The sequence below is a fragment of the Cuculus canorus genome, chromosome 2 (assembly GCF_017976375.1).
Source record: "Cuculus canorus isolate bCucCan1 chromosome 2, bCucCan1.pri, whole genome shotgun sequence".
Lineage (NCBI taxonomy): Eukaryota > Metazoa > Chordata > Aves > Cuculiformes > Cuculidae > Cuculus > Cuculus canorus.
In genome coordinates, this window is record NC_071402.1 from 145,368,814 (window position 1) to 145,395,666 (window position 26,853).

Here is a 26,853-nt window from a genome sequence, read left to right on the forward strand (position 1 = left end):
TTTGTGACACACAGTGAGTTTGAAGTGACATGCAAAGGGGAAAAAAAGGAAGAAAATGAAAGAAGATACAAACTGAGACTTAGAGACCAGCTTTACGTCCATAGTTTGGATTCTTGAAATTGTTAATAGGGCTCTTGTATATTGGATTCTCTTGCTGAAGTAAAAGAAACGGTCAATAGCGAATAATTCAACAGGAAAAAAAGAAAAATTCTCAACTATCACTGAAAAAAATCATGCTATATATAAAGAAAAGAGTCAGTGATTTATTTTTTTTTCAGCATAGAATGAATTAATTTTCTCCAATAAAACCAAAAGACTTCCTAGGAGAGTTTTAAAAAGTATTCTCTTATCGAGCATACGTGGGTGTCTGCTTCTACAGAATGGGAGTGAAGGGGTTTTGTTTAGCAGATTCCTAGAATTTCCCAGGGCCAGTGACCCCATGTAAGCTTATAGACCAGAGCCCTTTTTTTCTTGCATACTTTTCTGTTGACGAGGGATTGAGAAGATTTCAACAAACCAGTACCAGTCATGATTTTGTGACTTGTTATTTAAATCTCCCAACTGAACCTGTACGCGTATTCACAAGTTCTCTTTCATAAATGTAAAACTCTTCTTCATTTCACAAAAAAGTGACGGTCATCTTCTAATAAACACTTTAATACTATGCTGTAAAGTGCGGTAGAACTGCAAAGCTGAACCATTCTGTCACCATCACCTTTTCTCCCTGAAAATTTATTTCAACTGAAGTCACTACTTGCTTTTCTGACCCAAGATGTACTTCTACAAGGGGGCTTGCGGCTTTTTTTTTTTTTGGCTAGAAGTAACACATAACTTGTCTTAAGGTTGGCTTAAAATAAGGATATTTCTGTTCCTCCATCGGCCAAAAGGCAGGAATAGTCCGGAACATTTAAGGCATGTGAACAAAATCCTTCTGTTCTTCATCCGCTACTGTAGCTTATATATACAAAGAAGGCCTCTTGACTTACCGTATCCCACTTGGCATTCATCTTCTCCTTTTCAAATTTAGCAAATTCTCTTCTGTCATGAATGATCATTAGTAGTTTCCAAATCAATAATAATGCAAGTCCAATAAGAACAATTCCAGCAACCACACCAGCTACAATGGGAATGATGTCAGGGCCACTGGGGCATTCTAGGGAACAAAGCAAGGGAACCATTATTTTACAAAATGGTAAAGGTAATGCATATCCAGCTGCTTTTAGATTTTATTTTGAACTGAAGCCAGTATTTTGAACATCGGAGATAGGCCAATACTATTTTCCTTTCAAATAATGGAAATTTTGGACTGCGTACATCCTGTAATGTTCCACCTTATTTTTAACCTTCTAATTTATGTTCAATCTTAGCAGTAGAACAATTCATGTTCTGATGATGAAGGCTACACACTGCTCACTTAAGCTATTCCTCTACTGGGGTAAAACCAAATGTGTTCAAAACATGCAAAAGCCCCAGGTCAAAGGAGAAGCTGAGGAAGATAAAGCAGCCAGAGTATGAACACGAATTAGCAAAACAGTTCCCACATAATTTGTCAACAGCACTACAGAAAAAGGGTGGCTCCTCATTTTAGTTGAGATGGCTGTTATTGTTAGTAGCTAAGCTACAGAGACAAGCAATAACTTTGAGACAGATTTTTTTCTTTCAGTATATTTCCACATCTTAAGACTGATTTCTGCACATCTTCTTTGGATGAAAGTGTCATGTACTTTCCAAATAAGTGAATTACATATTTGAAAAGAGCAATACACTTGCAAAATTACTTGAAGGTACTGAAATACAAACAACAACCCTCAAAAGTAAAACTCAACTCTTATATTAATATAAAATTCTCAACGAACACAAACCGAACTAGGGCTTCTGCAGAGCTCAATGCACAGATTGAAAGAGTCCAAAACAAATAAATGCAACTCCTGTGCTGTCAAAAGGAACATTGCTTGCCCCGACCGGCAGACTCCTAGTCCTGATAGTTGCCTCTGCAGGATGGAAACAAGTGGGAAGGGACACTGCAGGAATTCTTTGGGAATCAGTAAGGAACGAGTGTCTGATTATAGCTCTACTGAACAGACTTTCTTGCTTCGGCACGGGTATGGCACAAAATTTAAGGTGCCTCCTGGTGCACGAAGGCTTGGATTCAGCTCTTAACGAAGGCAATAGAAGTTTATCCGTGAAGGAAAAGTCAGACCCCAGAAGTGTACGGCATGTGTTGACTTACCCTAAATCAAGATGGGGCTCAAGGTCCTCCTTGATACTTCGGACTACATTTTTAGAGAATTTAAAACATTCTGAATGGAAATGGTATTTCTGTCTAAGAGCCACTAACCACTGATCTGTATTAGGTGATGATCAGCCAATTATCAATGCTGTAAGTTCCTTGACTAGAATACAGCACTAAACCTTTCAACAGACAAGGTGTGTATTTTGTATCAGGCTTATAAATGCCAGGCGACTACACATGGCTAATGTACAAATCCAGAATTTTTGCACTGTTAGATGCAACATCCAGTGATTTTAAATAACAATACTTATAGTAAATAAACAGTAAACTACTGATCAAGCTGAGGATTGACTAAACAAAATGCTTTTCAGACCTATTCTAGAAGGCACCTCAATTAAGTAAAAGCAAAGCTATTCAAGTTCCAGACACCCACAACTCTCACTCAGAGAACAGGTACTCGCTTCCAAATGCACTTACCTCATGCAAATCAACCAGAGCTACTTTGTAGTATGGAAAAATAGCACAAATTAAGTACAAAGTTGGCAACATCATGTTCATACCTGGCGTCTCTACCACGTGGACATTGGCTTCACCATTTGAGTTGACAGAATATGTGAAGTAGAACCAGCAGTCATCAACATCTTTCTCTTTGCAATGAGACAATGGATCGGGCTGTCCAGGCTGTGGCAACTTGTCTCGACTTTCTACTCGTGTCATGTTGAAATGCATACATTCCTGAGAACATGTTTCCTTTTTTTCTCCCTTGTCGAAAGCTCTGCACTGAACACAGTCCCTGTGGAAGTACAAATCACAAACAGTGCTCTTTAATACGTTCATGAAAGACTTCTAGCATGTGACCTAAAGAAACGTAAATGAGAAAAAAATCCAACAAAATCAATCCTTTTGCCATAAAGACCAAGGGAAAATAACAAGACGTGGCTTTTTACCAGTCAGAACACCGTGTACCTTGCGATTAAAAAAAGCCCCCTTTAATAAATTCCTCTTTCTCTGGATGACCCACAAGCTTCAAGGACAGGAAAAAAAAAAATGACCTAAATCTCTAAAAGGAAATAGGGCTAAAACTTTTTCAACATCTCCATCTGGAAAAAGAACGCTCTCGGAGACGGCAGTGTAGAAACAGAATATTTACAGTGAAACAGTATCACAGAGACAGCGAGGTTAAAAAGAACAGAGTGACAAGCTTTACAGTAAGATACATTCTGAATAACTCACTAAAAAAAGCAGACTGAGCTTTTTTAATATAAAACTGAGGAGTTTTATATTAAAAAGACCGTGCTGAAAGAAAACCTTAAAGTCAGCTGCACAAAGCCACGAATCAGCCCAGCCACTAATCTTATTTCAAAGTTTCCATGCAGAAAATGCTTGGTTTCCAAAAAGCTTCATTTCCAAAGGCAAGGATAAAAATTTCATTGGCCCACACAAATCTAGGTTCAATTTCCGACCGTCGGGATAATTTAACTTTTTCAACAGTGTTTTACAATAGAAGTTGGAAGCAAAAAGCTTCTCTGCCTTTGCCTACACTGGAAATTGCAAGGTATACGTATACTTTTGTTACCTTAATTTCAAAAGGTCAAGATGAAGAGACTTTACACATTACAGACCTATGGTCCCTCCAGCTCTGCCTAAGTTGGCAGTTGATAAACACACAAAAATAAGGGAATTCTACAACCTTCCCAAACCAATCTGAATAGTTAAAACTGATATAATGTAACATACGCATTTCTATGCCCAACAAAAAATGGCACAGAAAGAATTATAGAAATAATTAGCCTACCTGGAGGCAATCAAAATACTGTATTAATAACGCTTTGTTTGTAATATCTGATTCTCACCCGACAACTTTTACTGTCTAAAGAGAAGATATGCTACGATGTCCCTGCATTGCTGGGTTGAATAAAGGCGCAGCACCAAAAGCCTCATTTTAAAATTCCTGCATATGTAAATACAACAAACTCAAATACACAGAAGCTGGACTTGGTTTTCTAAGTACTTACTTGTGCTCGGCACAGACACCAAGGCAAGTCTGACACATTTCACATGTGGGGCCTTGGAATTTGGGATCTGTACAGTTACAGGTCCCACATTCGCAGGTTCCTCTTCCATTGCAAATCTGCCCATTAGATGCCATACATGGAGCTGTATCCAAAGAACAATCGCATGCGCTGCCAGTGAAGTTGGGGAAACACTCGCATACTCTGCATTTGCAGATACCGTTTCCTGTGCATTGAAAAAACGTCACAGTGAAATGAAGTCTAATATAAAACACAAAATTTGTGACAGTAAGAAATAATTTTTCATCATCTCGGGAAAAGAAAACCCTACTGGTGAGGTAATGAAGACAATGATATTAAGAGCCACAAAATAAAGGTTAGCTCCTTGAAAAACTACTTGCAGGCCTTTCTCGCCTTTTCTCATTCTCCTACATTTGGATTTCCTTTCATGAGAAGTATAGGGAAAGCTGATCAATAATTGCATAATGTGATGGCCATATCTGCTGGGTGGAGAGCATTACAGCATTGTTTCACTTCACAATTTTACACGTAAAAAGATGCATTCATTGATCACTATGGTCTTCAGATCTATCACTATATAAATTTATAAAGCGAGAGCTGAAAAGATGAGGAATGCAACAACTCACATTTCACAACACAGTAAAATGAGGCACCTTTGGCTCCCTAGAATACCACCATTCAGCTGCTGCTTTATCCAACCAACCAAATTTATGCTCCTTACAGTCCCTACACAGGAAACAAGATCCCGGTATCTCCAGAAGGGTGATTCAGATGAAACGGAAAAATATTTGGCTATACTCTTCCTTCCCCATTGAGAATAAACTGTTTAGGTCAATACTTATCTATCACCATATATTTTGGAGCACCACCACCATCGCTCCTATCCCTTGTGGCATTGGTGAGCAATGGTGTATTCTGACAGATGAGGCATTCTCATAAGTCAGTTAAAGCTTAGTGTCTTCTCCATTTTATTTCTGCATCATAGTCAAAACTGAGGTAATAATTACCTATCAGGTATTTCCATGTACAAAGCAGCCTAGGGAAGTTATGGGATACAAATACCTGCAGTGAAATAATTTAGACACTGGATGCTACAGGATTTTCTAAATTGCTTTTTATTTTGGGAATTAACTGTAATTGGAGTCTTGTTTCAAGCACTTAAGGTGTTTTTCTGGATCTTGTGTGTTCTCATCTTCACTTACCTTTCAGAATAGTCTCAAGATAGCATCTCTCTGGTATCTTGTCAAGCACAGAGTCAAGCACTTGCTATTACAAGTAAGCTGAGGTCATTATCTCTTTTTATTGACGCAGTGGTTACACTGAGCCAGTATAACATTATAATCTCAGGCCAGTTGTCTCAGCATTCTTTACTATAATACCTGAGGGTAATTCTGTAATAAACAGCAGAAGTAAAGTTCACTTTATATACTTGAAGCTGAGATTCAAGGAAGGTGAAATGTGTATTAACACACTACACGATCACAAAGAGTTGCTTTATTAATAGATATTTTCAATCACTAAGTCTGTGGATATTCTCATCTCTGTTATCAATTAACTACGATCTATAATCTCAGTATCACTACTCTACAGGGTACAGCTGACAGACTTGCAACTGCTGGCCAGTTTTGCCTGCAGAAACCTTTGAAGTAGTTTCTCACCTCCACAAATTAAACCATTCGATCGATCACAGTTGAAGTTATCGCATTCACAGTATTTGCCAGAATACACTTCATTGGTGTTTTCTCTCTTCTTGCATACACATTGTCCACAAATGCATTCTCCATTGTTACTGCATATTTCTGTACTGTTCTCCCTCCTGCAGTAAGCATCCATATCCTCACTATTTACTTCATCTGTACTACATTCACACAGTCTTCCAATACGTCCTTCATTACACCTGCAAGGTAAAATTGTAATTGAAAATATAAAATTAACAGTCATACAACAAAAAAGACTGCAAAAATAGCACAAAGAACAGGAGTAAAAGTGACTATTCTCTCAAGGAATATTCTGAGTTTCCAGCTGACATCTATATAGTCATTCTTGAAGCCACCGGTGCAAACTGGATGAAGTTGCTCCTATGCTGATCACTCATTCCAGACAGGAAACTACATATTACCACCTCTAACTGAATTGCCACATAATTACTATTAATCCCTCTCTCATGTGACAGAACAACAATTATTTTTAACTGACAGTGACTGTTCACTGTAGCTGCTGTCATCTCTCAATGAAAGGATTTCCCATGAACAGCAATTAGGCAGCAGAGTAGACGATCTTCAGAGCTGCTGAGCCAGGATCTTCAAGGATCAGCACTTCTTACTATCAAGGCTCAAGTACTAATGAACAAATGGAGGTTGTTCTTGTTCCCAACAGTGACTGACAAACTGTTGTGGGGCATCAGAAAGAGTTCCCTCGGGAAAATGCTGCTGTTGCAAAAGTTTGTTTTAACACACAGGTCTGTCCTCCCCTACATGAAATCATGGCGACTCCAGCAACAGTAATACCAAGTTTAAGAAGTCTTTCTACATGAAGTTGGGAAAATCTGTTCTTCTTATTTACATGGAACATCAAAAACTGACTGCAAAATGGAGCAATGGACTATAAGTACTGGACACAAAGTGGCTTATTCTTGAACTTACAGAATACTAAGTAGTTAGAGGGGCCATACCTAGGCTTTCAAACACGTCTTTAACCACCACCAAGTTCACCAGGCAGTTGTTAGTCCATCCTACACCAAAAATCCTCTAAGACTAGTCAGTATCTTCTGTTTTACTTTTAATAAGTCATACATTAAACTATGAGGAATGAGACTTTCACATTTTACTTCAATTACAGTTCACTGAGCAGGAACTACTGTTTTCCAAAGTCACGTATCTTGTTTTCCTATAGAAGATAATAGCTCCATTCTGCTCTTACCGTTCTTATCTCGAGGGTTCCTAAGAAGAAACAGTTTTCGCTTTTTCTGTAGGGTTTTTTTTTTGAGGAAAAAAGGCTTAAACTTTGACTTACTAGGTTGATCTTCAATCAGTCTTGACTGTAACTCTAAGACTTTGCTCTGCTTTCATTGTGTGCAATTCCAAAAAATCTGGTATCATTGTACTTAATTGTCAAATGCGTAATAAGGAACAAATGTGTAACCTAATTCCTGTGATGGGCAATAATGGACATTTCCAAAGCATAACCATACAAAAAAAATTCATACATATTCTGAAAGATTTATAGATATATACAATTAGAAGAAATATGGTAACAAGACCCCAAAAGGTTAGAAATCAGAAGAGATTGCAATATAATTCCAAGTAAATTCCAAGTGTATTTTCACTAAAAAAAAAAAAAAAAAAAAAGTAAACCCAAGTAAATCCTAATTAAGAAAACAGAGGTCTTGCTCATATTTCTGTTGTGCAAAAATAAACAAAATGTCTACTTCTTTACCTGCACGCACCACATTCGAATGTCCCATTTCCTTCGTGGCAGAGTGGACTGTTAGGTTCTCCTTCACTTTGACACTGACATTCACAGATGAACTGGAGATTAATTTCCACTTCTTCAGTGAATCCCAGTGGTTTAATTTTAATTGTTTCATTTTGCCCTTTCTTTGGACATTCATTAGCTGTTACATTAATTTCAAATTTAACCTGCAAAGTAAAATAAAGGGAGTTTTGTCTGTACTATTAAAAAAAGATACTGTGTGTTGGACATTTTAAATTAATTTTGTATTTGAGTAGCACCAAAAAGGCTGTAACTTACCTCATCTCCAATTGAAATGTTAGAACATTTCCTTCCATCTTCTTGTGTGTCATTCACTCCATTCTTGCAGAAAGACTTATAACTGATTGTCACTCCTTTTGGTAGCTTACTGTTTTCCAGAATAACCTCTGAAGAAAGGGACTAAACCAATTGTTATTAGCCACCTTTGAACTGAGTTGCATTAAGCATTTTGCTGAAGAAAAGACATTATACAACCACGCACAGTCTAAACACCAATCCCATGGGCACACTTGGAATGATGTAAGTTCCAGTGTGCTGAGAAACATCAGCCCAGGGCTGCCCATAATCACACCGTGGTGATCCCTTCTTACAGCTGAACACTGTTATACAGGGTCAGAGAAGGTCTCTGCCTATGTCAGAGGCACTTCTTCACCCCACACAGTCCAAAGGAGAAACAGGGCTCACTTACACAACACAGCTATAAAGAAAATATTTTGAGGCAAACCCAGGAGTCCAAGGTTGATATAGACATTTTCTTTGGGGTCAAGAGATTGCAAAATGGCCCTTTTGTAATTGCAAAGAAGGCAAGAACTGAAGATGCTGAAGCAACAGGTGTTTGGTTGTGTTTTTTTTTTTTAAAAAAGGAAAACATGGATGATAACTTTTTCTTTGTAGTTTTGTCTTAAGTGGCTTTAAGAGTACATCTTCCTAGACATCTAACCTCTTACTGCCACAGTGCCTATAGGTCTAATGTGGTTTTACGGCAATGACACTGTATCTATGGTTGTATGCTAACTTCCTGTTTCATAGAAAAAGTAGAATTCACCTTGGAATATCTGCTGAAAAACTCATATCAATTTAGAGGCAAGAAAAAGAAATACAACACAAATAAAAACTGAACTTACATTATATGCATCAATGATCAGCTGAATCACATTGCTGGAGTTTGAAGACAACGTTCCCACCGCTGATTTTGGTATTAGATTTTTCAATTCCTTTCAATATTTAAAAAAGTAAAAGAAAAGTTACAGTTTTACTTAAAAAAAAAAAAAAAGTATTATTTGTACTACAAATACCTGTATGGTGACACAATGCTTTAGTGGATTAACTAGTCAAGATCAAGTACTTAAAAAAACAAGGCTAAAGTGTAAGGTTATGCACAATACCACTAGTATAAAAAAAAAAAAATCCAACCTTCTCTTTTCCTCTGCATTTTCATGTTAAATTTGTTAATAGAATACCATGACCTTCTCTTGTACAAATTGCCCACCTACAATACATCTTCAAGATCTTAAAAACACTTCTAATGCAATAAGGATAGGCAGATAAAGACTATTTCAAACAGAAAAAGTTTCACTTGAACATAGCTAAAAAAAGAAAAATATCGTGTTAGGTTAAAACAGTGCAGAATATGCATCTCCTTTACATAGTAATTTCCTATTTCACAATCACATCCAGAAGTTTAGTTAATTTTAAACATCAGGAATATAAACAGACCACAAAGGAGAAAACATGCTCTTTCATAAGTGTGTGTCTTGATTCGGCGCCCAAACTCCCCCCTCAGCTATTTTGCTGTAAAAATGGTCATAAGTAGCAGCACTGCAAATATGTCCTCCACTGCCTCCTACTTATAAAGAAGGGCAAGGAGGACAGGCACTTTCTCTTCGGAATTACACACATATTGAGGATTAATTTGAACAAGTGAAAAAGGCTCAATAATAAAAATGTGAACAGCAAAACATTACTGTCATGATCACTTACTTCCAGTTTATTTTAATTTCAAATGAAGAAAGTGTAATGATTTCAGAGCAAATTTGTGTCCATCTTTGTGTCTGAGGGGAAAAACGTATGGAGAACAGAGATATGCATTATTCATCTTACCTTATAAACTGCCTGAAACTCCTCAGTAACAGCAAAGATGGTCTGAATATTGTTCTCACTAAGCTTCTGTACCAGATGAGCAATAGAGGGATAATCCTATAAGAATCAAGCATAAAATGCAATTCAAATTTGGGACACACGCTAGAAAACAATCAGAAAGACTTTAACACCATAAATACAAAATACCTTTAGAAACATACTTAAGACTTCTAACTAGCCTGCTTCTGACACAGTTCTAAACCAAAACAACCTGTGAAAATAAATACACATTGAAAAGATTCGATGTATGCCCCATGAAGGTAGGTTTCTTTCTACAATAACATCATTGCATTCCCTGCCATTTAAAGGCTCCACGTTAAATCCCTAACCTCAATGTTCTCAGAAAATTACCTTTGGCAGCTTTCCATATGACTTATCTCAGTAAAAAACATTACTTTTTGCACTGTTTCATAAAGATGAAATAAAACTGAATTAATTTTAGGGTTTTACTGAACAATACTCACTTAACCTTAAGAATATAAGAACACATACAATCTGTAAAGCTTGCACTGTGTTTACCCCATTCAGTACATGTTTTTATTTTCACCTTCTGTCTGACCTACCTATCAATAAACCATGAAGTTAGTGTTGTAAAGCATGCTTCCGTCATAAACTTATAATATTTGAAGCATTCCTGAAAAAACAGACCAGGAACTCCCTATTTTACATAACCTTTTACAGCAGTAAAATCTTTCTGAACACAAAGATTAATGAAATGATAAAATAACAGGACAGAGTCATCACAATTTTCCAGTGGGTAAACAGGATTATTAATTATTAAAAAGGTTAAAATACAACACCACAAATAGGTGTGAAAGCTGCTATTTCTTCAAATTTTCCAATCAAGACTAGATGAATTCTTGCACATTTGCTTCAGTTAAGCTACACTCTCTTGACGTAAAAAAGAGGTAAATGGATAAAGTTCAAAAGACGTAGTGGTCTGAACATAGACTAGATGACCTAATCAGGTTTTCTCATCTTAAGCATCACAAAATCTTAATTTCCCTAGAAGATGATGTAAAGACTTACATAATAGTGGCTCATTGTGTACATATTATTTTCCAGATGACATTTCCCATCATTTGGTAAAACAATTCCACCAAGTTTACCATCTCCTGCAAAGTGAAATCCAGCATCCGTGGAAAACACTAATAGTCTTGTAACATTTCTCCAGCCAATTTGTTCCTTGGGAAACAAAACAAATGGATTTTTGGTATTTCGTACCGATTTATTTTACAGCAATAGGGACTAACACTTGAGAGAGAAATGCATGAAAACTTAGACAGACTTAGGGAGAAGCCATACACCAAAGCATCACCCTGGAAATCATATAATTCACTCAAACTTTAAATGCACTTGCATTTAATTAAACACCTGCTCTGAAACATCTGCTGTAGGACTTCTACCAGAGGCAAGAAACATTGGTTTTGAGACGCACTTTGGTTTGTTCAGCTCTCATTAGAGTATCTGAAGAGCGATACGGTTTTAGAAATAGTGCAAGTCAGTCCATCTTTTCAATGCTCCTGAGGTCACTTCTATGTCATTATGCCTCTACCACGCAGTACAAGCACAGAGGACAATGACAGCAAGCAGAGAACTGCTCCAACCTTGAACTGGAAGATTACGGTTTGTCCAGTGTTGGACTCTAAAGAATCACTTTGTACCAGATTTGTACTCAACATAGATGTTGTGAGAGGACTGCGTGTTGTTGCTGTACCGTGAGCATCCTAACCCACAACTGCAGCACCTAATTCTGTGACCTGCCCTTTCCTATTTTTTAAAAATTAAGGGGAGAAGATTATACTACAAGGTCACACAAATACTACAAAAAATAAAACCAACAAAAAACCCAGAAGGTTTATGACTGACACTGCACTTTTAAAGTAAGATTCCGTATTACTTCAGAAAGTCCTGACTCCATTGATCAACAGCACAATATGATAACAAAGCAGTGGACTTTGACTTTTTCAGGAGTCCGTGTTGTAGAAGTGCAGAGAATAGTTCATTAAACTACAGAAGCAAAGAAGAATGCGGTATCTACATCAGGTATTCAAAAATAAAGGAAAATCAGGTTTCATCAACTTCTGAGAACCAGGTAAAGTTTAAAATCCACCAAAACCTTCTGAAACAACAGCTAGAAGCAGCATATAAAGCTTTGAAACAATCTGAGAACAGCTGCTTATTCAGGATTTCATACCCTTGTGAGCAGAATTTGACTTCTTTTACAGCAGCCCTTAAAAACACTGTCTTTGGAATGCATCTATCTGCTGTGAACTCAACCTCTGATCAGCACTTTCACATTTCCCAGTTTATTTTGCTCACTAGAGGTCTGTGAGCAAGAGAATAGTATCCCTACAGTCTGCCTCATCTACCTTGTCTCATTAGCACTAGATGACACGTTCAAACATCAGCCACCATAAAACACTAGGGCTGTATACAAATAGTAACAGTAAAGAAAACCAATGCACACTTACCCCACAAACTGCAACCTGCATTATCGCATCAAATCCACCTTCAGGAGAATCTAAATTCCCAGATATGTGCTGTTTACCTACAAGTTCATTGAATTTATTTCCTTCACTGGTAAGGCTGAGCACATTTTTATAGCTAAATGGACTTGTACAGTTCTGGTCACCTGTACAAGGATTTCTGAGCTTGGCTGGTGTTGTACTGATATATGGCATCACAGTCTTCTCCACAAAGGAGCCAAAGCCTAAAACAGAACAATAAAACCCCTGTAAGCTGAAGAACAGAATTCTCTTATTTATATCTTGATACAATAGTATGCAAACGCATTATAGCTGAACTGACATCAGAAATAGCTCTCATACTTGTTTATGTTCCACTTTCTCCACCTACACCAAGTATTCTTATGTTCCTCAATAGGTTTCATACATTAGAATACCTGCGATAATATTGCCAATTTAAAAAAAAATTACTGTTCATAAGTAATCACGTGGAAAACATCACGAAGGAAACTTGATTTTCATATTTTTGTTTAGAATAAGCAAATCTTTCTTACCAATTCGAAAGTCTGAAGTTATTTTTTCCATTTCTAACATCAGAGCTGTTCCAAGACTTTTCACGTTCTCCAAATCATCTTTCATAGAATAGGAGAGGTCCATAAGGTAATAAAGATCAATAGGGTAGTCTTCGGCTCTCTTAAATTTTAGTGAAAATGTTTGGGGCTCCCCTGTTTCAGACATAAACAACAACCAGAAACAATGAAAAATTCCACAACTGCATTGACAAGAAAAACACCTTTTTAACTAAAGTCTTTGAAATACTGACACAGGTTTGGACTAAAGGTGAGTGATTTTTTTTCGCCTGTTAATTGAAATGCTTAATATGAAATCACAATGAGAAAAATTCCAAAAAGTATTTCTAGCAGATGTCCAACTTCATACTTCTAAGGTATACTGTCTCCCAATAGAAAATACTAGCCTGCCAAAATCAAGCCTCTTTGTTGCTGCAATTTCAAATCTTAATACTTCCAATTCTAACAAGGTTCCTGTAAGACCTAATAGCACAAATTTTCTGTATCTATTTGCACACAAGATGATTCAAAAAAATCTCAGTGTTTGGGTTAAAACAATCCATTGTTTTAAACAGCTTTATAAAATAAAAATCACTCCTGGATAGAATATTTCAAGATACTTTGCATCGAATACAGGCTGAGAGCACAGAAAAGGCAGTGAGATAATGACAAGTTACTATTTTTACCACTGTAGGCCCAAATTTCTGGGTAGCATGTATGCTCACTCTGATGTTGAAGGACACTGCAGAATAATTACCCACTCCATAAAATTGAAAAGTATTATTTTGCCTACTGTATATGAAACAAGGAATAGAATTTTTCCCTCACCTCCCTCAGACACTGAATGGTGACATTGCTACTGCTTAAGTCTGACTGATAATCAGCATTTGCTTGGTATGAGAAAAAGTTATCAAACTAGGAAAACCATCATATGGATCATGCAGCTAGGCAGTGTGGCTTCCACACACACAAAAAAAAAAAAAGCTAAAAGCTTTAGATCTTCCTTAGCTACAGTTTAACAGAGCCTGCACAGAAAGCAAATATCCCCTCTACAAGCACACAGAACCTTATCAGAGAACCTGTGACCAAGAGAAGTCCTTATTAACAGAGTAATAAACTTTCGGGTAGTTAGGTTCTGGTTGCCCAGGTCCCTTACATGTTATGGTGAACAAACTTGTGTCAACCAGATGGACAATAATTTGGTTTGAAGCTGAAAGGGTCACATTAGAAATAGAGGCAATGCTAAAAAATTGCAAAATAACTTTAATGCTTTTCCTCTCCTTCCCTCTTCTTATTGTGCTAAGCTTCTTCAGATCACCTTGCATTTATTAAGGTAACCAACACCAAGCAGTTGACCCAGAGTACAGTCTCTTATTCCAGGCAAATACAAGGTAGTTATTGAATGCATCTGCAGAACCTAGGAACTCTCCTTAAGCACAATCTCCATTATGCTCAAGTACTGTGTAAGTGACAAGCCCTGTTTTTTCCCCTCATTTGAATAAAACAGAATTCTTTTTAAGGGATGGAAATGGTGCACAACTAACTTGTTCTCATTATTGAAATCCTGTGTCCACATCTTTAGCCTCTGGAAAGTATTTTACATAGCGGTCCAAAAACCTTGATGCATAACTACAAAACCATTCAGTTCAGACATACACATTTTGAGTGACAGCAGTACTTCAGGGAAAAGGAAATGCTCTCATAACTTCTTTTGCACACTCCTCTACTTTCATCTAAGAAGCCACACTATAAATAATCAACCAGAAAACACTGAAAACAATTTTACCTTTGATATATCTATCAACCCATGCTGTATCTTTTTCTCAGAAGTTATACTGAGAAAAAGCGATAAAATATTGTATCTAAGCTTCCCTAAAGATCAAACAGTATATGGAATATCTAAATACTTGGGGCTGACCCGAATGGCTTTGCTGTCATTTAGGTTATCTGAACAATAGTCATTTCTGTAACAAAGTGGTTACACGTTCAAACAAAAAAAAAGCAGATCTGATCATCTGAAGAGCAGAATGAAACTGTCCTTACCGACTCTTAATTTCAGTACTAATTTCTGTGGCTGGATCTGTGTAATGGCCTCTGGTTTCAGCTTCTCCGCAGCACCTATCTTACGATTCGTTACTTCTCTGTCTTCAAGCACGAGTTTGCTGCCTCTGGGATTTTCTATATCTTCCATGGGACAGCCCTTACTCTTCAGTGCTGCCAAATCATCGCATCGGGCAGATGTTGGTTCACCTTCTTGCAAAAAGTCCTAGAAAACACAGGCAAAAGAGTATTAAGTGTACAGCTATCTGCAATGTGTTAAACTTTACCCACAATAACACTTTTTACAGTGACTCAATTTTTTTTTTTAATTTCAGTAATAAATCACAGTCCTGAAATATGTTAAACTGCACTCAATAAATCGGTGACTACTATTTAGTCCAGGACTTTGCATGTTCTTGTACTGGCCTGTGTATAAGATGCAAGCAAGATGGAAGAAATATGCCTAAAGTCACATTTGACACAAGCAGGATATCCTTTTACATTGGCTGCTCTAGAAATGACAGCAGATGGAAAAACCTCTCAACTTCGTATAGCTATCAATAACGTGAACCTATTTGTACTGCCCACTTGAAAACTACCTTCTTTTTTAACTTAGGCTTTAATTAAAGATTATGTAAGTGTGCCCTGATTCTCCACAAAAAAATCATGGCAATATGCTGTCAGAGCAGAGGAAAGACAGACAATGAGTCTTATTTTGGAGAAATTCAATAAAAAGTAAGACGCATAAGCAAAACAAATGCATAACTTCGTTCAGAACAACAAGTTACCATAATATCAAACCTAAAAAAGGCTCTAACCTCAAATATAAATAAATAAGGCTTCTAAGCTAAGAAACCTGCAATTCTGATCTCTCCCTTGGCCCCCCCAAAATGCATATAATAAATATATCTTAAACCTTGTTTGTTCTTGATGACTAGAACTTACAATGAACCTGACAGCTCAAGGCCAAATCTTAAAGTTAGTTTATTTAAATCTTTAAAGTTTATAAGCTGTTTTGGGAGATAGGAAGCAGGTACTATATGGAAATAAATACACATTATCATCTTCTATCAAGAAACAGGAAAATTTCCCAGTTTTCATTAACAAACTGAAGAAAAGCTGTAGAAAGCATTTTCTGCTGTTTCTAACCTGAAGATGACACTTATACTGGGTAAATCACACAATTTAAGATAAACCTACATCTTCTATTTCATGAATTCCATTTTTAAAGAAAGTACTCTTTTTATGTTTCATACTGAAACAAACAATCCAGCCACACAAACCAATCTCCTACCTCCCAAGTTTACCAACAACAGAAAACTAAAATTTTAACACCTTTCTTTTATAAAAGAACATTTCCAATCTCTTCCCCTACTCTACCTGTCTTCCCACCTATGTCTGTGAAAATTACCTCTCTATGGTCTGTATACACTTAAGACTTAGAAAAGGAGAAGTAAACACATTGTGAAAATCAATTCTACTCAAATCGGGACGTGAGGACAATCAAGTATTTTATTTTTTAAGTACAAATAAGTATCAAATTGAAGAGCAACATGAAACTTATTAAGGAAAACAGACATTTCCATACATTTGAAGTATTTACTAAAATTTGAAACCAATGGGAAAAAAATAAACCATAACATGAATTTTGCAACACTTACATCTTTTTTACACCAACCACAGTTTGGTCCTGCTTGTATACATTCACCACATGATTTTGCATTAGCTTTTATGCAGTCACTTCCACCTAGCAAAGAACACAGACCAGTCACTTCATTTATAAAAACGTGCTAACAACAAAAGAATTTTAGTTTGTTTCATCCTGGCTTTGTAAACCAAGTTCTAGCTGCAAACGGATTAGTAACATGAGATGAGTGACATTGCCATTAGCACTGGTGTAACAGTGATGTATTTATCTACATAAATAACTGCTAAGTACACATAGCTTTAAAGCAACACTAAACTACTGCTATGAAACCAAGTCACTCACCTTGCTGAGCAAATCCATTCCATATCAAGCAACAGAAGACGCTAGCCCACGTAAGCAATTTTAATTTAGTCTGAAATACAGAAACAGAAGACCAAATTGTATCATTTATCACAATGAGTAAACAAATAGTTGCATGAAACTTGCAGGCATGAAGTTGTGTTTCAGAGGAGACAAGGAACATGGCGCAGAGGCAAATCAAATTATCCAAGTCATACTAGCTGGACAGTTTCACTCCGATACAACCATGTGAGCAGGCTAAACTGTAGTTAGAAGACATCAAAAAGGGTAGCTTCTTAAATGATTTTGAAATACTCTTACAATAGGTAAACCAGCAAGCAACAAGAAATTTGGAAACACTGTTCAGTCAGGTGTGATGGGTGGGGAAGAACTCAAATGAAACTATTAACATCTTATTAAAATAAAATATGCTCTGAATGTTATCAGAGAGAAGCAACTAAATAAAGCTATCACAGAAATAGAAGACAGAAATGGAGCTTCTCTGTTCAAGTCTCTGTTTTAAGATAAATGTCAAGGCCCTTTCCAAAATATTTTCCTTGGAAGCTTCAAAGGAGATTTTACAGCCTAACTTCACACCTTATACTCCAAATTAGAAATCTTCTCTCACAGTATGCAACATAAAGCATCTTTTATATTAACTCAGCCCCTTTTTTTCCTTCTTTAGACAACAGAGAATTAATAGGTACCATCTGTATTAAAGATAACACACTCAAACCTTTGTTCAGTGCCTGAAAGCTTGGCAGGAAAAATACATACAAACTATATAACCTATACGCTTTATGAGACAAGATTCGTATGCTTATAAACCACAATTTAGGGTTACTGACTTGTCATTTTCCCTAACTATTGGCGAGACTTCACTCAGCATTCCAGAGCTAGGATTATGTTCTAGAAATAGGCTTCAAATAGAGCATTTTTACCTAAATTTTCTTCCACTCTAATAGCAGGGCGTCAGCCAGGGTCAGTTGTCACATCTTTGAAATTCTGGTATAATTTTAAATTCCATTTCTCTTTTATGCATTTTAAGAATTCTGAGAACTCGGACTGTGGCTGCCAATTTCCTTGGTCATCCTAAAACATTATCACTAATTAAAACCTTCCCAGTCATCCTGGAAACATCAATAATCTTAATACATTTTTGTCCTAAAAAATATCTTACAATACAGCCAAGGAAAAGGGAATTTGGCAGAGCCTTCTAAAATGAACCTGTCACATTCTAGAAGATGTACTACTATCAGTATAAATTATCAGCAGTGAGCAATGTTTAAATCGGCACAACAGCTGAGCTTTGGTTTTCCCACACCAATTCAGGGTCATTCATAACTGTTACTTTGCACAGCTAGTCAGACCTAACAGAGAAAGGACAACAGCTCTAAAATCTGGTGGAGAAGTTTTCAAGCAGAAGCCAACCCTTTGCTAAAAAGTTGTATCCAACAAAAGTATTAAATAGCTCATATTGTTCTGATAAACTATTTGGCCCACTCTTCTCTTCAGTGAGTAGTGTAGCCAGGGGGTAGGAAGCAGTTCAGACACAAGAGAATTAAAGAGAATTTGCAGTGGAGTGACTTCGCTATGTTATGCATACGCATATAAGAAATTACTGATTAAAAAAAAAAACAAAGAAAAAAATTATGCATGAATTATACCTTACTTTTGAGCATTACTTATTGCACATATCCATCCCTGGAGGTATTCAAGGCCAGGCTGGATGAGGCTTTTGCGTAGTGGAAGGTGTTCCTGCCCATGGCAGAGGGGTTGGAACTGCATGATCTTTAAGGTCCCCTCCAACCCAAATCACTCTATTATTCTATATCTAACTCTGATTTTTTCCTCTGCCACAGCTGCAGAGGTGATCATTCCTTCATTCACAAAAACTCTCTTTCATGAACACTCTTTTATTAAGTCCTCTCTATAAGCAATCGCCCAAATCAAAACTGTGCAACTCCAAACTCTGATCAGAGGGGAACCGTGACCCAACACATGGGAGTAGCAACCGGAAGACAGATGAAGGGACTAAATCAAGGTTAGAGAATAAGTGTGGTTCTGTGGTATAGGAGCATACCTATCAGGCTAAGAGTTTGGAGAGGAAAGCCTTAATCAGGTTGCTCAGCTTCTAGGTTCCTTCTTTCCTGGTCTTAATTTAGGTATGTTTGGTGCTTAGCAAACCTTACCTCCCTCAAATGTAAAGGTATTTTGTTACTCAAGAAGCAGTTTCACTTTAAACACAGGTCAGAACTGGGTGGGCTTTTCAGTAAGAAAAAAACCTAAGCTGCTGTCATCAGTTTAGTACTGTCTTTTCTGCTAGCCAAAATGAGAAAATTATAAACAGTTCACCTTTTTAGGGCAGACTAGCAGCAGATGCACAGCAAGCCCATGCAGACTACATAAATAAGTCAGCAAAGATGCGACACAGTGCTAGAACTATGACTAAGAGCGTTTGGAAGAGAAACGTTCCGTGGAAGTGCATCCGCATGATGAATATAGTTCTGGGCACAGATTCCCCGTAAAGTTAACAAGGAAAATGTCCTTTTCCATATATGGCTAAGCCAATGCCTCTCCCGAGCAAACCGCCTACCCTCCAACACATGCAAGCTTGCTTCCTTTACCTCCACGGCTTAATAGCTTTTCCATCTGCTGAGTTTTTCCAAAACTCAAGTAAAGATTTGTTCATTTAGATTCAATTTTGACTGTTCTTTAATGCAAGGAAAGCGTTGCACATGCTTAGCCTGCAAAACTTCTCCTGGCCACTGCAGCAACCTGGTCACAACAAATTGACAAAGTGGCAAATCGACTTTTCTGCAAGTCACTGGTTACTACCATGCATGGCCCTGTTGCAGATTTTTCTGTTAAGGGAATAAACCAAAACAAATAACGCCTAACTACACTAAACAACCACAGGAAACCTTTGGAAGCCATTGGTGAAACTGGAACTAAACTCCATGTCAGTATTCAACCACAGATGACAAGAACAGAAAAGAACCCGTTGTTACAAGAAACAAATTAAAAGATTTTTTGCCATGTTTACATATTTTCTATTATAGTTGTTCTTGTTTTTAACTAAATCCTTAAAAAAATCCCAGAAACCTTGAAAAAGTGAATTTCTCCCCTTCATGAATCCTTCCCTCCCACAAAAAAAAAAGCAGCTCAAAGCTTACAAAAGGTAAGCTTGCCAAGAACTGAAATCTCTCTAACAACGATACCACCAGTTGGATCCTTTTTAAAAGGCTGCAAGTGGTTTGCTGTTGAAAAACTGATTTTAAAGTTATTTCCACAGATTTGTGAAGTGTAGTCTATTTTTGTTAAATATTTTAGGAAGAAAAACACGGACATAACCTTGAAAGATTGGACTCGCTGCTTTCCAAGTTTTTTTGCTAACCGTCTCTACAAACAGTAAAGCTTGAAGAGAATTTTTCTTTATAAAACCAGCTTTCCTGGAAATCTCTGGAGCTTCTAATTATAAATGTGACTCATTAAGTGATAACAGAAAAAAGGAAGGATTATTTTAGTGAGACTAATTTTGAATTTGCAAATAAAGTATGTAGCAGTTTTGTATTCTGCTAATCATCAAGACATTTAGAAATTGTTTACTACTCCGCAGCAATAAAACCTTTTGTAGCTTTTAAAACTTATTTATTGGAACAGCAATAGCATCTATGCAGAAAATTAACTAGGCAAACGGGATCAAGAAGAAAGAGTGAGAGTTATAGAAACATTAATTCTTTTGAAATTAGGTATCGATGGTGGTGCTGCTCTCCTTTCGCCATTCTTCAGCTCAGCATTTCACCTCCCTGATGCTGGCCAAAATTTATACCAATGTTAAGGAATCAAAAACAACAAGCCGTTGGGCTGCTGCAGTGTTACTCCACTCAGCTGAGCAGCTCCTCAACTGACCAGGTACTTCTCTAGCATCCAGCAAGCCAATGCCAAGCAAAGGAAAACACTACAAGGTGCCTGTGTCCGCTGCATACTGAAGTGTGCCTCGTTGCAGAGCTTTCTATTAAAATATGTAACCACTCTTCAGACCACGGGGGAAACGTTTATCAAGAGCTGAGGAGTTGTGCAGAAGCCACTTTTTTGAGCCAGTAATGAGACAGTGTACTTACTCACATCTGCATACCCTACCCTAACTACACTTGTAAACCCAGAAACAAGCAACTCGCACTTTTGGACTAGTGTTTGTGCACCCCGCAGACTGACACCTCTTTGCATCAGCTGTGTTTTCACAGGTTTAAAGTTTAATTCAGAAATGCTATATGGAAATGTCCCTTCTAGAGCTGAGATTATGTTTACAGCCACCTTCCCCTAGTGTAAAGATGGAAAGTCACTTGAGAGAGCTGTCTCATCCTCCTTGTTGATTATTCACCCATGCTAATCAACCTCCTGGTTGATTACCCTTACCACTTTCCTTTCTGACCAGTGCTGGCATTAATGCAGTCACCAAGGAGCACTGGAGAGAGAATCAAACAAAGCAAGCTGCTAGTTTCAGCCATCTGGGTACAAAAGTGCTTGTCCTGGCATGGCAGAGATGGTGAGATGGGGATGGAGAAAAAGAGAAGTGGGAGGAAAAAAAGCAAAGGATGCTGCTTCTCAGCCACAGGCCATGGCTGTATGCCGGGCTACACTGGCCACACAGTCAGCCCCGACCCCCAGCCACCAAGGGTCTGGTAATAAAAAGAGCAGGAAGAGACATGTTTCTAAAATAAGCAGAACTAAATAGTCTCTGGAGACGCCTGTTTCAGGACTTGATGGCTACCCTGCTAAAAAAGTTCCTTCTGCTCTCACTTCAGAAGGTTTACTGGTTTTTGCTGATGGCCACACTTTTCAGCGTGGATTTTATGGATTGGCAAGATGAATCCCATTCATATTTCTGAAAAAAAGTCATGAAAAAAAGAACACAGCGATTTTCTTAACTGGAGAAACCAAACAACACTACAGCCCTCTAGCAATGACCCACAACTCTGTAAGGACGCCTGAGGTCCAGAACTCCCACAACATACGCTGTTAATTACTAACTCAAATTTGCCTGGACAACCAAAAACTGTAACTGTGTCTGCATGCAAAACAATTCACTGCAAAGCAGCAACTCACTATAAGAGAAAGTGGCAAAACGGTATCTTGGTTCTCTGTCTTGGGAGAAATCTATTGCTCAGAAAGGCACAGGTATAGAAATCTAAATGTTTCACATCAAGCAGTTAGTTTTGATTAAATCTTCCAACTTCATGGTGTAGATTTTTCAATAAATCTAAGTAGGTAATTCTTAATTTGTGACCTTCACATCTACTTTATTTACTTAATCAACGTAAAAGTTACTGTAATACTTAAATAAAGCTGGAATACACTGCATGCACAGTGAATTCCAGGACCACCATTATGTCATGCATTGTTCTGGAAGAGGTTTGGGGTAAATACTGACAGTTGAAAAGCAAGAAATTTTAATCAAAGAACCAAAACCTTAATTCACTCTGAAAAACTTTCTTCCCTGGATGCTGACCAGCCCTGTGATGGCTGCCCACCACACAGAGGTCCAGCTCCTGACCTTGGACCATCAGAGATGAGGTAGTGGAGTATCCCCAGGTAGGAAAAGCGAACTTGATGGGAATAGTCAAGCTAGACAACAAAAGTGCAGTGTCAAGAGCAGGATTTTTCAGCACCCCGATCCAAATGGAAATGCCAGAAGAAAGCCTGTCTTCAACAGACCATCCAACCACCAGGCTACCAACAGCACGGTTCATCAAAACCACAATGTCCTTTCTCTCCCTGGCAATCTCGCAGATGTTAATGGAGCAGGTTTAGAACTGCCTGCAGTAATGGGGAAAGAATGGGACACCAATCCAGATTAAAGTGAAAATAAATTCTTCAGCACTGGAACAGCTAATACACAAAAAATTAATCACATCGAGACTGCATACTCAAGTTGCTCTGAAAAACCTTCAAGGCATAACCACTTCAGCTACCGTGCCACTACGGGATAAAAGAATCAACAGTATTTCATGCTGGATTTCATTTCTCGCTGTAAATTATGTCTAAGCCAATGGAATAAAACAAGCATAGTCACCAAACACTTGTGATAAGCACTTTCATAACTACTATGTTTCAGTAGGACACCATATGTTAAAATAATATATAATAAATAAGTAAGGATTTAAATCCTTAATTACCAAGAGTTAAAAAATACAGGAAACTGATTTTCCATGTAGGTTAGGGAGACCAGCTCCTCCAGTACAGTTATCTGAGGTTATCTGCCACAATAGTGTATGCCACTGGTTCGTTCAGAAGAGCCCTCCCTGGCAGGGCTGGGAGTCCTAGAAAAGACAAGAATACACACTTCCAGAACCACAGGGAAACATCACAATTCTGCAAATGCTGCATGGAAAGTACTGTGCCTCCCTCCTATGCTTAGTAAGGCAAACAAACATACACAGTAACACAACTGGTTTCCTAAGACTCTCAGTTACATGGCATTACTTCCTCTAGTTTATTCACACTTACAACTCTAAACAAGTTCTCAAGAGAAAAAGTCGCTTAAAATTCACCAGAAAGGACTAGATTCAAAGGGAGTATGTGGGTGGGAAATCAATAAGGACTAGGTTTTAAAATAGACTTGCAGGTCTGAAACCACTACTGCAACCCCAACATGGGCACCTGCATTGCATCACCTCTTCAGTTGAATACATGAAAATGTTCATGCACAAGTACCAGCAGGCTGAGGCCACAACTCATGAGAGCAGATCTGTTCAAGGTACTGGCTTCTGTCCCCAAAGTACAAGGTGTCTTTTAGTTTATATGGGTCACATGTCACTTCAAGAGAGAAGTTCAAACTCCACAAGCATTCATCAGTTTGACCATACGATTCCTTTGTATAGGGTTTATTGGTATTTGTTCTTGGGTTTCACAGGAGCCCTCAATTTACTGACAATTTTATGTAATGAAACCAGAAGTAATTAGGTATTTTTCTGAAAAGTATTTTTTGGTCTTGATTTGAATTACTGAGTGGAAACAAACCCACCCAAGTTAGGAGCCTTTCTGCAGGGAAGGCGATCTTTCTTGACAGAGCACATAAGTCTCCTCTAGAACAGAAAAAAAGAAAAGAAGTACTGATTTCAGAACAACTGCAGATGATGAAAGTTTTCTGATATTTAACATCTCTCCTCCTTGCGAAAGACAAAATGTGGTAGATCTAGGTCTGATACAGCTTGCAGGACAGAAGGTGGTCAAGGTTCCCAGATATTTTACAGCAGTGAGGCATATCCAGGAAGTAAGATAATGGGCCTCAGTCCCTTCTCAGCCCCAAAGGGTTTGAATTCACATTTCCTGGGAATGCTCTATCATCCTTCAGGATAGACTAGTAAAAGCACTCTCCACAGCTCTTATTAAAGCAAAGCTGCTATGCAGCCAAGAATGCAAGGCATGGAGACAGAAAACAACCAGATAAACAAGTCAAAGCTTTATCTACTGAAGCACTCAGATGGTGGGAGGTAGAAGAAAGATTAAAGTGAGGTTCCAGATCCTGTTCCCTAAAATACATATATAGACAGATTTTACAGCATATTGTCAATGGATAAAAGCAAATAGAGTCTGGGGACCATGACCTGGAGTATGAGCTTTATCTCTATCTCACCAAATGCCCTAACTTGTAGGAAAGTGTATGTTCACACTCAGACGCAGGATAGCCTCAACTGCAACCTCTTGTATTATGCATGACTACTCCAATTAGTGGACATTGAGCTAAAATCCCTTTTTAATTGCAGACTTGGCCAATCTGAACTGTATGGACTTCTCTGTAAATTTGAAGAAGTCAAAATGAATTCTTATCATCCAACATGCACCTAAAGGCAGCTAAGGAGCTTCTGGTAAGCAAGGGGATATCTACTGAATTTAGACTTCCATGGAACATACCAATCATGTTTAGTCAGGACAAGTTACAAACTGTGCTTTGCTTCTTGGTACTACATTTTTAATCATATTTGCATTAGCAAAATCCATTGAAAATATCACTTAACAACACATTCCTGCAATTGGCTGAAAACCTAAATAATACTCATCACAAGCAAACCAAGTTACCCAGTAATTGTGAAGAATAGGTACGCTTTAGCAGCACTATCAATTTGTCTTTTTGTAACATATTTCTACTTAAGGAGTCACAGAAGTCCAGATTTCACTCTCGTGACTAAGTACAAGAATGACAAAAGACATTTGGGAATTTGAAGATGCTGCCACTGACAAAGAGCTTTCACCTGTCAAGGCAGCAAACCCCAAGGCCAACCTTGATCTCTTGCCTTTGTTCTAATGCCTTTTGAAGAGCTCTGCGGTGAGGGCAGGATTCATATTGGTTAGTCAGCCCCACTATTGAAGTAGGAACCTTTTTTCAAGTAGGGTATGTACATACCCCAAGGCACAAAAGTTCCTAATTCATGACCAGACCTCCTTAGTACTGCCACACCATCAATAATTACTAAATTAAGAAGAACACTTAGCTGTATTAACTATTCTTGTCCGTAGATTGGTCCTAATGTGGACAAAGAGACTTTTGCATAATGTTTTCTTGACCCACTGAATAAAAATTTGAAGTCAATGTTTCACAGTTTTAGGAACTGCTTTGGAAAGCATCTTTATGCTTGAAAGGCAAGTAGTACTTGGACATAGCTCATGTGAAAAAACAACCTCTGTATGGTGATCACCACATACAGGAAAGTGTTTAAGAGCCAAGCAAGGCACTCTTTTTCATTAAAATATTTTTTTTTTTTCATGTAAGATGCTTTTACCAGGCAATTATCCACAGACTGTAATTTACACGGTAAACCCTGACAACTGTATTTTGGAAAACCAGACTAACGAACAGGTGTATTGTGCTTAATGTTCAATGCTAAATTAGGAGAGAAATACAACTCTGCATATTCTCAAGTGGAGCAGGCAGAGGCCTGCAGCTACATCTAACTAAAATACCAGCAATCTGCTTTCACTGTTTATTACTGATAGCTAACAGCTAGTTTCAACTAAAACATTTGCATCTTTTTCTGAAAAGCCAGTTTGAAACTACTTCTTGCTACCCTACCCTTCTCAAACTGTTGTGCTTACTAAAGTATGGAATAAAAAAAGCAGACCATCTCCCACCACCACACAGCTCCACTTCTCTTTTTCGCTTAGAAATCCTATGTCTGCGCATCCTGCCCACAGAAAGCTGGGATTCCTACTGTGACATTATGGAGCTCCTCGAATTTTAAGCAAGGACAAAATAATAAAGCCTGTTGCTTATGGTAGCACACAAGTACACCGCAAAGATGGCAGCTCTCTTAGGCTAAACAGCCAACACATCAAGCCCACAGGTACTGATACTGTGGTTAAAACCACTATTTTGTGTATCTGCAGTAGCTTCTATACACGTGCACCCTGCAAGCTTCCTCTTCAAGGATAAATATATAAAGAGGACATGTAAGTGTTAAGAACCAAGACACCTAATTTTTTTTGTCTTTTAAAACCATGACTATAAAAAAATATCTGTTTTCCATACTCTTGCCAACAGAAGTTTCCCATAGTTCAAGTCCACTGCAGCTTTAATGACTCAAAGTACATAATCTACAATAATTTGCAACAATTCCCACTGTACTCAATCTCACTGTTATGAGCAGGCGTTTTTCCATAACACATATTTCAGGGTTTTCATTATTACAAGCACGTCTTTACATAACTGTGAATAAAACAGAGGAATAAAAAATAATCTGTTGTTTCATCACTTTCCAAATGCTTTAGATCCATCAGTCATTTTTGCCATAATAATTTTATTTCTTCTGTTGCTCAATTGTGATGCTTTTTTTAGGGAGGGAAGAGTATGAACTGAATATTTAGCTTGTTTACATAGGTCATGCGAGTCTAC

The 26,853-nt window shown here is 37.7% G+C and overlaps 1 protein-coding gene across 2 annotated transcripts in view; it reads right to left on the minus strand.

The window, feature by feature from the left end:
* Positions 1–26,853, minus strand: part of ITGB1 (integrin subunit beta 1) — a 43,827-nt gene that overhangs the window by 6,666 nt on the left and 10,308 nt on the right. The window contains exons 2-16 of one of the 2 annotated variants that reach the window (XM_054058788.1): positions 16,965–17,034; positions 16,636–16,721; positions 14,978–15,200; positions 12,920–13,090; positions 12,372–12,610; positions 10,927–11,082; positions 9,859–9,954; positions 8,883–8,972; positions 8,017–8,157; positions 7,702–7,904; positions 5,925–6,163; positions 4,249–4,471; positions 2,794–3,026; positions 987–1,153; positions 74–154 (exon numbers count right to left, since the gene is read on the minus strand). In XM_054058788.1, coding sequence (XP_053914763.1) covers positions 80–154; positions 987–1,153; positions 2,794–3,026; positions 4,249–4,471; positions 5,925–6,163; positions 7,702–7,904; positions 8,017–8,157; positions 8,883–8,972; positions 9,859–9,954; positions 10,927–11,082; positions 12,372–12,610; positions 12,920–13,090; positions 14,978–15,200; positions 16,636–16,721; positions 16,965–17,034 — 2,412 coding nt within the window. In that variant the 3' untranslated portion in view covers positions 74–79. The remainder of the gene's footprint in view (positions 1–73; positions 155–986; positions 1,154–2,793; positions 3,027–4,248; positions 4,472–5,924; positions 6,164–7,701; positions 7,905–8,016; positions 8,158–8,882; positions 8,973–9,858; positions 9,955–10,926; positions 11,083–12,371; positions 12,611–12,919; positions 13,091–14,977; positions 15,201–16,635; positions 16,722–16,964; positions 17,035–26,853) is intronic. The other variant, XM_054058790.1, reaches the window with a different exon arrangement.